Source organism: Rhyacophila brunnea, unplaced genomic scaffold (genome assembly GCF_057557595.1).
Source record: "Rhyacophila brunnea isolate RB1 unplaced genomic scaffold, BYU_Rbru_1.0 scaffold_9, whole genome shotgun sequence".
In the NCBI taxonomy this organism is placed as follows: domain Eukaryota; kingdom Metazoa; phylum Arthropoda; class Insecta; order Trichoptera; family Rhyacophilidae; genus Rhyacophila; species Rhyacophila brunnea.
In genome coordinates this window covers 25,930,992-25,943,754 of record NW_028233361.1, presented here as the reverse complement: position 1 = coordinate 25,943,754, position 12,763 = coordinate 25,930,992, and the positions used below count along the sequence as shown (strand labels likewise).

The window sequence follows — 12,763 nt, the reverse complement described above, 5'->3', positions numbered from 1 at the left end:
ACTCTCAGATGCCCTAGGGCAGTGCATGACAAACAACAGGAGATCAGGAAGCAATATGCCGACCACAAACGTAGGCCAGACCCTGATCCAGACCCGGGAGACTCCGTACTAATTGCGTCGCATCCACTCAGCAACGCATCGAAAGGCTTCAGTTACAAGCTTGCCCCACGACGAGGCGGATCATATCTTATATTACGACGACATGGTCCCACCAGTTATGAAGTAACCGCTCATGATTCTTTGAGCAAACCAATGGGGGTCTATCATACTTCTGCATTGACTCCTTATAACGGGACGGTAATCCCATTACCAGGACCAGTAATTCCTAGACGCAAACGTGGAAGACCAAAGAAAGGATCAACTATGAATAAACATCGAGAGTCAGATTCTGGATCTTCAGCGTGACGCTTATCAGATCCAGAGAGGGAGATTATAGCACGGGGTCTCCGAATACTTTCTCACTCGCACATCGGACGTCACCTACAGTCAACGCGGGCGTCCCCGCTATCTGGCGTTCTCCCACCGAAGCGCACTGGCGTTATCAGCTGGACGGCGAAGAAGGGGCCGCCTAGTTTGCTATATAAGTCGATACACGGCCTTGAACCATCAGTTAACTTTGGGCCAGCTTGGCCCTGACTCAGCTTTAGCATAGTAGTCTTGCTTTCTCTGACAACGGTATACACGGCTTTCCGTGACTCTATCAGACCACAGTGAGCTACTCTTGCAAACCCAGCTTAACACAGTAGTCTTGTTTACTCTGGCGGTATACACGGCTTCCCGTGACTCTATCAGAGTAAAATGAGCTATTGTGGTGAGCGAGGCTCAAGCTCAGGTTTCGCCATAGTTCCACCTTCAACAACACAACGAACCCTTACGAATTTATTAAGGAAGTACCTACATTTACCCTTATAAATTGGCCCAACGTGGGGCGCGAGCTTGAGCCTCGCTCACTGTAATCTGATAGAGTCACGGCTAACCGTGTATACCGTTGTCAGAGCAAGCAAGACTACTGTGCTGAGCTGGGTGTGCAAGAATAGCTCACTGTACTCTGATAGAGTCACGGCTAACCGTGCATACCGTTGTCAGAGTAAGCAAGACTACTATGCTAAAGCTGAGTCAGGGCCAAGCTGGCTCAAAGTTAACTGATGATTCAAGGCCGTGTATCGTCTAATATAGCAAACTAGGCAAACCCTTTCCTTGCCGTCCAGCTGATAAGGCCGCTGCGCTTCGGTGGGGGACGCCCGATAGTGGGAACGCGTGGTGGTGGGGGCACCCGCGCCAACTGTAGGTGACGTCCGATGTGCGAGCGAGAAAGTATTCGGAGACCCCGCGCTATAAACTTAGGTAATTGTGCCGCAGATGCCGTCATGAGCTTTTATGATTTTTTTTACGTAAACAGTTTATTCCATGTAGACAATTTAAATACCTTTTTCTGTCGGCGCATAGGTTTTTCGATCCAATAATTGTTAATTTAAAATTTGAAATACTCATAGATTTTGATGCATCATTATCACAAACTATGATTATATTAGGTAATATTAGGTTGGGGTAGGTTAAATAAGATTATTTTTTTTGTAGAATTATTAATAGCCATGTCTTTGCTTTTTCGTACAAGGTGGTTGTTAGTAATTTTGAAGAATCACAAACACCCAGGTCTTGAGAAAAACACATAGGTAATGTTTTTTGTCATGGCCGGGAATCGAACCCAGAATTCTCGAGTGGAAGGCCAGCCCCTTACCCACTGCACCACAAGAGCCGCCTGGTTAAGTTAGATTAAGTTAGGTTAGATTAGATTAGGTTTAGTTAAAAAAAGATAGGTACTTATACAATCTCATGACGGCATCTGCGCCACATTTACCAAAATTTATATCGATGAACCGAAAAAGATATACCTAGGTGGTGTTATTTGGTTGTAGATTTACATCAAATAATATATTATGAACGATAGCAGCATGAATATATACATATTTATATTACTGCATTAAACATTAATTATATTGACACCTAAGCATAATTTTTGCGATTGCCTTCTAATAAATTGTATTGCTGCCACAATTATTAGTTTGACATTTGTGAATTTCTACCTTTTCTTTGTGTGATATAGGTATTATTTATCGGTGAAAACAATTTTACAAATGTGTGCAGTTGTCAAAATTGAGTGAATTTATATTTACAATGAGTGATTTATGATTTTTGTTTTGTGAAACAAACTATTTTATGTGATTTATTTCATCTATTTATTTGTGAAATCATTTAATATAGGTACGTGAAAACTACTTTCCAAATGTTAAAGTAATTTTTTTTTGTGAATTTTGATTATTGCATTGTGCGATTAATTCCCACCCTTAAAATTATAGTATTGTACTATAATTATAGTACGGTTGGCATCAGTGATCAGTAATAGTAGTAGGTATATATTTTGAGCAAAAAGATTGGACGGTGCCCGACACCGTCCAAATCTTTTTGATTTTGAGCCTCATTAAAAACATGTAAGATATCTGACATCCAAATTAACGTTTTCTTGCCAGATTAAGCGTTTGTCAACGCTAAAAACAGTTGAAAAACCAAAAAAACACATCTCTATTTCTGAATTTCTCGACGATATTTTTTACACTATTATTATGTCTATGGTCTAGTTGTTGGCCGCACAGATGAGAGACGTACGTATATTATCTATGGTTGAGAATTGATCAGATAACGCTAGTCTATGGATAACCTCAATTCAAATTATATTTTGACAACTGACAGCGACAGCATGTCTAAACAAACACCTCACGGTTTCAAAGGTAAGCGTATTTTACTGCAACACTTAATATGTCTATAACTATGTATATACATCTCGTAGATTTATTTATTTAAACACAAGTTTTTGTAATACATTTGCTATTCTAAGTAGTCCTTTAATATAATTTATATGCACGAATTAATAAAACACGATCAACAAACGCCACCATCAATGTTTCTTTTTTGAAAAATGGCACCATTGATTCATATTTGACTGTGGTAATATTTGTTTCTAGCCGTTCCTTTGAAGTTCATGCCAAACAGTCTTATTAGCCACACCATATTTTTAAAAGAACATTCAGTTCGCGGTCGCAGTGAAGATAAACCGGAAGGAAGAACTCTGTTTGTCTTAAACGTTCCACCTTTTGTCAATGAAGAAAGTTTGAGGAACGTATTTAGCGAAGCTGGAAAGATAGACCACGTAGAATTCAGTGATAAGCCATCTTCGTCAGATAAAATCACCCACGAAGAGAAGTCTTCATTCTCCTTAAATCCCAATGTATGCATTAAAGTCGCATACATAGTTTATAGTAAAGCCGCAGAGCTAAATAAGGCGCTACAATTAACTAAATTAAAACCTCTAACAAAAGACTCAGAACATCCTACCAATGGCGTTATGAAATGGATCAAGGAATATAACACGTCAATACCTAACGTGAAAAATTTGAAAGACGAAATCAATTCGTACATGAGCAACTTTGATAAACAAACCAAAGACAAAAAGGATAATGAAAAACATTTGGCAGAAGCCGACGACGAAGGGTGGATCACTGTGACTAAACACAGCCGGAAACCGGGATTCGAAAGAAAAGAAAGCGTCGGGAACAGGATTATTTTGAAAGAGAAAGCCAGACAACAGAAAAAGGAATTAAAAAACTTTTACACATTCCAAATAAGAGAATCGAAAATGAAACATGTCATAGCGCTTAGGCAAAAGTTTGAAGAAGATAAGAAAAAAATAGCCCTTCTCAAAGAATCCAGACGGTTTCGACCGTTTTGATGTGTAATATTGTGAATATTTCTTACTTATATTACATAATTATTTCTTAATTAACTATTCAACAAACTCAATTTTGCAGTAGTGTTAACTGTTAGGTACGTATACATAATAAGTAAATACCAGAATAGAAGTAACACAAATACAATGATGATGTTTTTATGTTTGGTATTACAAATAGTATTATTTGTACTGGTTGTTTTTATTATACACCATGAGCTAAAAATTTGTAGAGACCACATTTGGGCTCTAATAATTAATATAACGATAATGAATATACAACTGACCACTATATTGCCATCTCCCTTTTCCACCTTCTTGTGTTTTTCGTGTCACTTCAATATTTACATACCTACAATCTCCTGTGAATTCTGTATCAAAATACATATTAGTGTTTCTCTTGAGGAAAAATACCTATTGGGTGTTTAACCGTATCACTGCCAGCCAATTTTTACTAGGTGGACACTTGTTTGTAGGCCAGCTATTTTTGGAATAAAATAAATCCCTTAAAAAATGAAATAGGAACAGAATGATAAATATTTGTGAAAACTTACCAAATCAACATGTTTCTCGAGTTTATCGTGAATATTTTTACACTAAAATGATAAATATTGTTTAGAAAATATACACAAATAGTTTATTCAGAAATTATGACGTTTACTAGAACCCACGAGTTAACTCGTCCGTGGCACTGATCAGGTTTTAACCCTTAACACTCGAGTGCCGCCATATCGGCGGCATTACAAGTTTCCCGTATTACTCGAGTGCCGCCGTAGCGGCGGCATGCCTATAAAATCATTTTTTGTAATATTTTCAGAATTTTTTATAATGCGATTTCAATCAAGTTAGAATGAATAATAATAGGTTATTACATTTATCTGAGAAAGAAGTCGGCAAAAGAATACTGCGTGCGTAATTTCAACATAGTATTTTTATCGGAATCTTCTCTTTTTTTATTCGTAGGTCGTCGCTTGCAAGCAATGTTTTTTTGTCACATAAATTTTATTTATTGAACGTTCCCAGACTAGAGTGAAGTGTTTGTCACGCATGATTTTGAAGTGTGTTTATATTTTTTATTGGTTCTCGCTTGCGCAGGGGCGTCTCGTATAGTTTACAGTTTTATATTTGAATAGACTGTTTTTGATGACAATACTTACTAGTATATTATGCCGATTCGGAACCTACATAATGTGAAATACTCTAATGAGTCAAATGAAAATTATTACGTATCGATTTATTATTTTTTGAGAAATCTGTTGATAATGTGTACCGCACTGGGATTGAGTTGTTATGAGCCCGAAACTAATTTAGGAAATTTACGAGACAGCCGCTTATATTACAAGTGTATTTGAAGGCAATTCATTTGTATCATATTTACAGTCATGACTCATAACTATATGTTTGGACGATTTACACTTTATAGCCACTTCTCTACATACCGCTATTTCCTTACGATTCTGTGATAAGCCAGGATTACATATTGGAGATTGCTTTGTGAAATACCACACAATGAAGAATTATAAATAAACTAAAAATAAGTACAGTATATTCATTATAAATCTATTTTACAGAATAAAAAAAAAAAAAATTTTTTTACATTTTTTTCATCAATTAAATGTTTTATATTGAAATTATGCTTTGTACGGAAAAAAGTCTCGAGTGGGTGGTATGTACCTATAAAAAAAATCTCGAGTGGAAAAGGTTAATGAAATTAATCAATACGAATGTATCTAAAGTTATGTTTCTCATTAAGGTTTTCTCTTCTCCAATGAAAATATTTTCGAACAATTCAGCTTTAATGTATTTTAATAACATCAATTTTCCTAAAAATTAAAATTTTTTACATATAACTTGAATTATTTTTTGATGTTTTTGGATATGTATTGATTAATGTATCAATAGATTGCAAACATCATATTTTCCCGTTAAGTGCCTCCAGTTCACCTTAAATTGACAATGTTTGCTACATATCTATTTCTATTCAAAGAAACAAATTTATGTATGTACACAGTTAGTTTGAGATTTTTTAATTACTACTGTTAAAGAACTCTTAAGAATTATTTTCATCAACTCTTACTATGTATTAATGCTTATTTACATGGGCTCAGTACTGATGATTAGTACTCGCTCCTCTAAATTAGTGTAGGCCACATGTAAACAGGCAGAATACTAATAGGACATTAGTAAAAATTGCGAGTGAACGGAAACCCATCCAGTTTCGTTAGTACATACATACCTGAGTGATTTTTCAACATGGAGATAGGCCCATTTGAAAAAGCACTCCTCAACTCCACTCACAACTTGCCGCAAAGTGTAAACTGCCCGACTAATGTTTAGTGACAAATGAGTATGTGTATTTTTTATTTTGAATTTGCCATGGTGCTATTAATACACTTTTACTTGTCAACTTGTGTAAACTCTACTTACTGATTGAAGTAGCTTATTGGCTATAGCATGACTACTAAGATATGTGAGTACTAATGATTGACTAAGCCTGTGTAAACAAGCCCTTATACAAAACAAAAGATTTTAAAATAATTCAAAACTCCACATTTGATAGAATAGTATTTATGTTATTTTCTTACAAATAATACACTATATAATATTATCCTAACATAATTATTGATAGGTATTAAAAACTAGATAGAACACCTGATAATATATTATTTGTACATTATGTCGACTGCTGGTGTGTTTTTATGACAATATGTAACATCCTGTTTCTTGGTAATTTGTCAAGTGATGATAGAAGGTTTTGTATGTTTCCATGGATGCAGCCATTAGCTAAGGCTACCTGCGTCGCCTGGGCTAATCTATCCAAGCACACCTGAAACAAAAAATCAAGCTTTGTAGAATCGGCGGGTTAGAAAGATTACCATAGTAAAAGAGAATACCGCTGATAGTACAGGCGGCTCTCGACTTTCGTATGTTCTACATTCATACAGTTCGCTATTTCGTACATTTCTTAAAATTCACATTTTTTGTTGATAATGCAAAAACTGTGGACGTCCTGCAGTCTCTCCTCTCTCCACAAAGAAAAAAGGGTGGTATTCAAGTATTTCTTGACGAGTTTATAAAGAAAACACCTGTTTGCTATAATACGCCTCGTTAATCGTTTATTATATACCCATTGATAAATAAATATTTTAAAGTACACTTTTTGATGTTTTCTTCATTATGTTTCTACTTTCTTACATTCAATATTCGTACATATTTCCAGGAACCAATTATGTACGAAAGTTGAGGGCCGCCTGTACTGTGTACCAGTGGCAAAGGGTGGAGGTAGGCTGTTAAGATCCGCCATAAATAGTACACATTAAACTTTGTTAGTCATACGTATTTGTTTTTATTGAATCTTAGACCACAATTTTCAGATGGAGTTGGTAATTTTTTGAAAATCAATTAAACTCTGCCTAAACTAAACTATAATAGTTTTGGTTTATTTTGGGCGATATGACAACATTTTGCACACTTTTTCATTCATACTTAGTTGGTTTTCATTGGATTAAGAATACACATTACTCATATTGTTAGTTCATTTCTTTAAATTTATTAAACCCTGCCTAAAGCAAACTATACCAAATAGATAAAAAATATTATATCTATAAATATCAAAGTTATATATGATTTAATTGCATACTTTTAGATATTTTATAGATATTATATTTTGACCTTATTTATTTATTTTGACTTGGTTTTCGCAAGGTTAATTGTATTTTAAAAACTAACTAACACCATCTGTAAACTGTAGTCCTATTTCAATGAAAATAATAATACGTATGACTGACAAAGTTTAATGTGCACTACTTATGGCGGATCTTAACAGCCTACCTCCACCCTTTGCCACTGCTGTGGACTCATGTTGATATTCTTTGTTTACAATACTAAAAACGGTTTTACATGGAGGTTTCATGTATCCAATACGGTTATGATGGATACCGAGTTTACATTAAAACAAACAGAGCCTTTCATACGGCAATACTTGCATGATACAGAATTCGAGTCCAATATCAAGGCACAAAAGTGAATGACACTATTCACACTGGATATAGTACAGTCGAACTTGGTTATTACGAGGAAGGTGGCACCGACTGAATTTGCTTGTTATAAGCGTTACTCGTTATATCAGAGAATAGGTATTTTTAAATGAGCAGATAACACAAAAAGTCGCAATTCAAACAAAAATACACAATTAGAATTTTTCTAAAATTGAATTGACTTGACAAACCTTGGATTTTTTACATGCAATTTCAACCATACGCGTGGATACTTTTTCAATATTGTCGGCGAAAACACCAATTAGGTAGGTACTTAAACACTTAACTAGTGTCATAAACGTAATCCGATCCCGGAAGCATCCTGTCTGGACAGATTTTATTGCTTAGGGTCGAGATGTTTTTAAACGATCGACACATTAACAGTTTTAAGAAAATTTTTGACGATATTTTAGCTTGGTATACTCGATAAGTAGCTCGTTATAAAAGTGAATAAATGTATGGAGAAAATCATAAACTAAAATGTCAACGAATGTTTCCTCGTTACATCCGTGATCGTAATAACCGAGTTCGACTGTATATGAGAAAGTTTGTTTTTCGATTTTGCTGACTGTTGAACTTGCAATATGTCTCTACCGCTTTAGACAATGAAAAATTCATTTGAGCCGTGCAAATTTTGCCTGAAGTGTGGGACAAAAGTGTACCTAAATATTCTTACCATAATGTAATATGAATTTTTAGAATAGATTAAAAATTAAACTGATTCATAAATAATAGGAATACTATATCACAATAATTTATTATTCTGTGCGCATTGTTCATCAACTTTGTAAATGATTTACATAGCATGAGAAAATAATTAATACGGAGATAATATATGGGGAAACATTAGTACACTCAGTATCTGTCATACCGGTATCAAATTCGTGATTCCTCTGTGTGAAACCGCTGGAGCATATTATCACTAATACCACAGGGTGGTTACAAGGATCCCTACCACACAACAGTCTGCTTGCTTCAGTTGAGATAAGATAAAAATATATTCATTCATCAATGGCTATCCAAAATTTAGTTAGTATGTGAACTACGTTCATATAATAGTTTTTATGACTAGTTGCACAAAATAAAAATTCTTTTGACAGCTGATTGGAATCGATGCAATCTAATACTTCAGTTTTTTTTATTTAATGTTGAATTTGACCAAACGAAATACTCAGATAAGAATTTACAAATAAGCACACAATACCTGAAGCTGTGATTGTACAGTCGGTCCCATTTTAGAAGCGTCCGCTAATAATTTCATTTGAATGGGTATGACAATCTGTGCGAGATGTTGAGCGCTCACGACTGAGGATGGGTGAGGTCTCCGTCCTTCGCACAGGCTCTGTAAGACAGCCAAATGCAGTTTTCCGTACAATTTAAGTTCCATCTGAGAATTTAACGTAGCCTTGTCCACGCTGCTGAGGCTTGCTGTGCTAGAATGGTCAGAACTTTTTTCTAATTTAATTTTCTTCAATGGTGTTGTTGTAAAATCTGGTATATCAACATCTGAAATAAAATAAACAAAATATTACTATTATCAATTCACAAATTACAATATTTAGGGTTACTGTTTAGCTGGCATGGGGGTCGGACAAGTTCAATAATCAAACTTGGGTGAAGAACATTCTATATTTTAAAGATCAAGACAGACAGTGTACAGTTTACAATATTTTTTCTACAAATTATTAATGATAATTATTGAGAATTAAAATTGAGGAACTCGCCCGGTAAGGGACGAGTTCCAAGTGTCCTCATTCGCTATTCCTGGCGCATGGCATTACCTGATCTTATTTCTCATTTATTACACACCTTATAGGTAATTTTGGAAGTTTAGAACACTATTTAAATTGTTATACAACTGTCGGAAGCCATTTTCGGCCAATTCCCAAAGACACACTCTTCATATTCCATAAACACAGGTAAAGATGTTTATAACGCTGATTTTACCAATTGGCAATAACATCAATAGATTCTGAATATCTATCAACAATCTTCAAAATAATTGGCAACTCGACAAATATTTTTATTTCGATATGTGTGTTATTTAATTTATGCATGGCAAAGCCTTCCATCTCTGGTAAGTTGATTCTCGATTTATTTAGTCTGTTAACTTGTTCCTATCCAAATTTAGTACAGATTTTTAGTAATGAAATTTGCTAACCATTGTTTTGTGGAACTGTTATATACAAAGGAGCCAACGCGCACCACTGTATCAATCCGGCTAATGGCGTAACGGCCGCCATTGGTATTCCTCCATTCGGCAGTACTGTTGGATTTAATTGCGCTGATAAGCAAAGTTTCGGGTTCGAACACACCTAAAAGCATAAATACATTTCAATCTGAAGAATTGTAAAAAATCAATCAAAAAATATTTATAATAAACAGAAAAGGCGTAAACCAATGAATTGTCTGTTACTTTTTGTATGTATGTATAGATTTGTATAAATTAAAGTGGCGTATTTAATGGTAGCTATGTATGTACTTTTGAGTCCCCCGAATCTGTACCATTGTGGCACAGTCTCGCAGATTTAATTATCGAGCCTGACTCTCCCTTACTCGGCAACGATGCCACAAGAATGATCTACATGATGTATGAGTAATAAGGTAAGAGGCACAAGATGTGGCACCACCTTGTGCTTCCAAGGCTGGACTATAACATGGTGAAGACTGTTTTAGAAGATAATAAATTTTTCCTTTTCATCAAAAATTTAAGTCCTACAAAAATTATGCTATGACCTCACTTGAGTAAAGGCAGAATGCCCACCTCTATCTAGGTTTAAATCCCGCGTCTGACAAAAAATTCTAATGTGTTAGATACAGAGCAATGGACAAAATGGTCAACAAGTAAACATAAGAAAAAATATTAATGTAACCTCTACTCTATTCTGTGGAGTTATATCAGTTAAATATTGCTGCAGCGAAATAATATCCAGTTTTATTACCAGTCTTCAGTCTTGGTACTAGTCACTCGCTTTAATAAATGGACCACTAGATCATTAAGAGAGATGTATGCAATGCTCACCCATGATGTAATCACATCCAATAAACTTCTTGGAGGAGGCGAAAACGTTCCCCCAACACCTTCTTTTAGATAAATTTCCACCACGGCAGTCATGAAGTTAGCCACAAATTGCGGAGCAATGGTCGGCAAGACTTTGAGAGGCCCTTCGTGTGTCGGATGAAGGATGAAATAGTCTCGGACGAGGCTATGAGCAAGTTGTAACGAGGCAGGTGATGAGCAGCCAGTTTGCTGCATCCATGTCCCCATAGCAAGTAAAACCTTAGAGAAAAGCATATTATATTACATGGATGACCAATTAGTTAGTGATACCTCAGATACAGAATGGCGGTATCTCTTTGCAAAGACAGTTGGCAAACATTTTGAAGGTATGTAAGTATTAAAATAAAGTGAAAACACGGTATTTGGCAGTGCCGCCCTAGTTTATTCTATGACTTGATAACAAAAAATACAACAATTTATTATTAGGCTATACAGATTACAACAAGGTATTTACATTTTATTTCAAAGTGAAGCAATGCCTGAAAATCAGTTTCTTCTACACTAGATACATAAAAGCTTTAAGTCCCCAAAGCGACAAGGACGAAGCGTTATCATGGGGGCCATTTCAACTAACGACCTAGGTGGCAAAACGGAACCTTGTCGTAAGTCGAGAGCTCACTACGATGCAGGTAGGTACCTTTTGTAAATTACATGTTATTGTAGGCATGTTGAAACATGTTAAAAATTTCATTATTTAAACTGGCTAAAACCAAAATCCTGATGTCTTCATTTGGTGTAATAGTAGTCCCAATCAACAAACTACCATATTTGGAACAGTATACTCGCAAAGTTTTCAGCCATTAGGTGTAGAGAAGGTTTTTTTTTATTATTAACCATGCCCTTGCTTTTACATACAATAGTAATTTGGAACACCCAGGCTTTAATAAAAATCACAAGAATATATTGTGACCTCACCGGGATCGAACCCGGATGGTAGGCCAGCGCCTTACGCACTGCAACACAAGAGCCGCCTTGTAGAGAAACATTGAGGACTTAAGAACTCGATTTAAAAGGAAAATTCAAAAAAAAAACTTCAAATCAGGCTTACCGGTGCTATAGATGCTGAAATTGCCATGCTTGCTAATTTACACATAAATTTCATTCGCCGCTGTGCCTCTGACCCTCCGAACAGCGAAAGGAATATTGTATTTTTGGCAGTTTCATTAAGGGGCCCAGAAAAGTATTCGCAGAGAACATCCAGTAACTGTAACTCTTGCAAGGGATCTAGTTCAGATGTCCTATTTCCTCTACGATCACACTCGCAGAATACGAATTCTCTCATTAGGTCGATGGCAAGATCGAGGTGTTTAGTTGAAGGCACATTTCTCCCATATATTAATTGTTCTGCAAAAATAATAATAAAAGTTTACTCACAGAGCAGAGTATGAAATGTGTACTGATAAACCTAAATATAATATTTCAACACTTACCTATTCTATTGAGAGCCTCTCTAGCGCAAAATGGGAATTCAAATTTCCTCAAACTATACTTTATATCAATCATATTAGTTATTTATAACTTATTCGGCGATAAGGTTTAGATATTGAGAATGCTATGTTAGTAGCACTGAAATCCGTAGCCGGTACGCTGGTAATAGATATATATAATTATACTTTAGCGTTTAATTATATAATATTTAGTAAAAGCAAAATGCCACTGTCATCAAAATATTCTTTGAATACTGAACATCAATAAATAAATTCAAAGCTCAGAAGCTGTCAAGTGTCAATGTTGTCATATTTTATCATATAGGTATATGTATTTTGACTTTTGGCTGATCTTGAATTTGTCTCTGTCAAATAATTGTCTATGTCTATACATACACCACAATCACGCAATGACCGCAACCATGAATAATGTGAAAATAGGTCCGACGTTTTCTTG

General features: G+C 35.3%; 2 protein-coding genes across 2 annotated transcripts; one reads left to right on the top strand and one right to left on the bottom strand.

Moving 5' to 3' along the window:
* The first annotated feature begins 2,743 nt into the window (after positions 1-2,743).
* On the top strand, positions 2,744-5,352 carry LOC147063451 (ribosomal RNA-processing protein 7 homolog A). The gene is made up of 2 exons (XM_085959533.1): positions 2,744-2,786; positions 3,021-5,352. The coding sequence occupies exons 1-2, from the start codon at positions 2,756-2,758 to the stop codon at positions 3,782-3,784; spliced, it is 795 nt and encodes a 264-aa protein (XP_085815659.1). The 5' UTR covers positions 2,744-2,755; the 3' UTR covers positions 3,785-5,352.
* Positions 5,353-5,564: 212 nt separating this feature from the next.
* Positions 5,565-12,637, bottom strand: LOC147063450 (integrator complex subunit 15). The gene is made up of 6 exons (XM_085959532.1): positions 12,310-12,637; positions 11,928-12,223; positions 10,841-11,098; positions 9,980-10,133; positions 9,023-9,324; positions 5,565-6,608 (listed from the first exon to the last, which is right to left on the bottom strand). Exons 1-6 carry the CDS (start codon positions 12,380-12,382, stop codon positions 6,456-6,458), a joined length of 1,236 nt encoding a protein of 411 aa, XP_085815658.1. The 5' UTR covers positions 12,383-12,637; the 3' UTR covers positions 5,565-6,455.
* Between the last annotated feature and the right edge of the window lie 126 nt (positions 12,638-12,763).

Bases quoted from the DNA above. Each gene is read 5' to 3' on its own strand.
- LOC147063451 (XM_085959533.1), top strand. From the start codon at position 2,756: ATGTCTAAACAAACACCTCACGGTTTCAAAG. The intron at 2,787-3,020 runs GTAAGCGTATTT...ATTTGTTTCTAG, and splicing joins AACACCTCACGGTTTCAAAG to CCGTTCCTTTGAAGTTCATG.
- LOC147063450 (XM_085959532.1), bottom strand. From the start codon at position 12,382: ATGATTGATATAAAGTATAGTTTGAGGAAATTTGAATTCCCATTTTGC. The intron at 12,224-12,309 runs GTAAGTGTTGAA...TTATTTTTGCAG, and splicing joins AGAGGCTCTCAATAGAATAG to AACAATTAATATATGGGAGA. The intron at 9,325-9,979 runs GTTAGCAAATTT...ATTTTATTTCAG, and splicing joins AACAGTTCCACAAAACAATG to ATGTTGATATACCAGATTTT.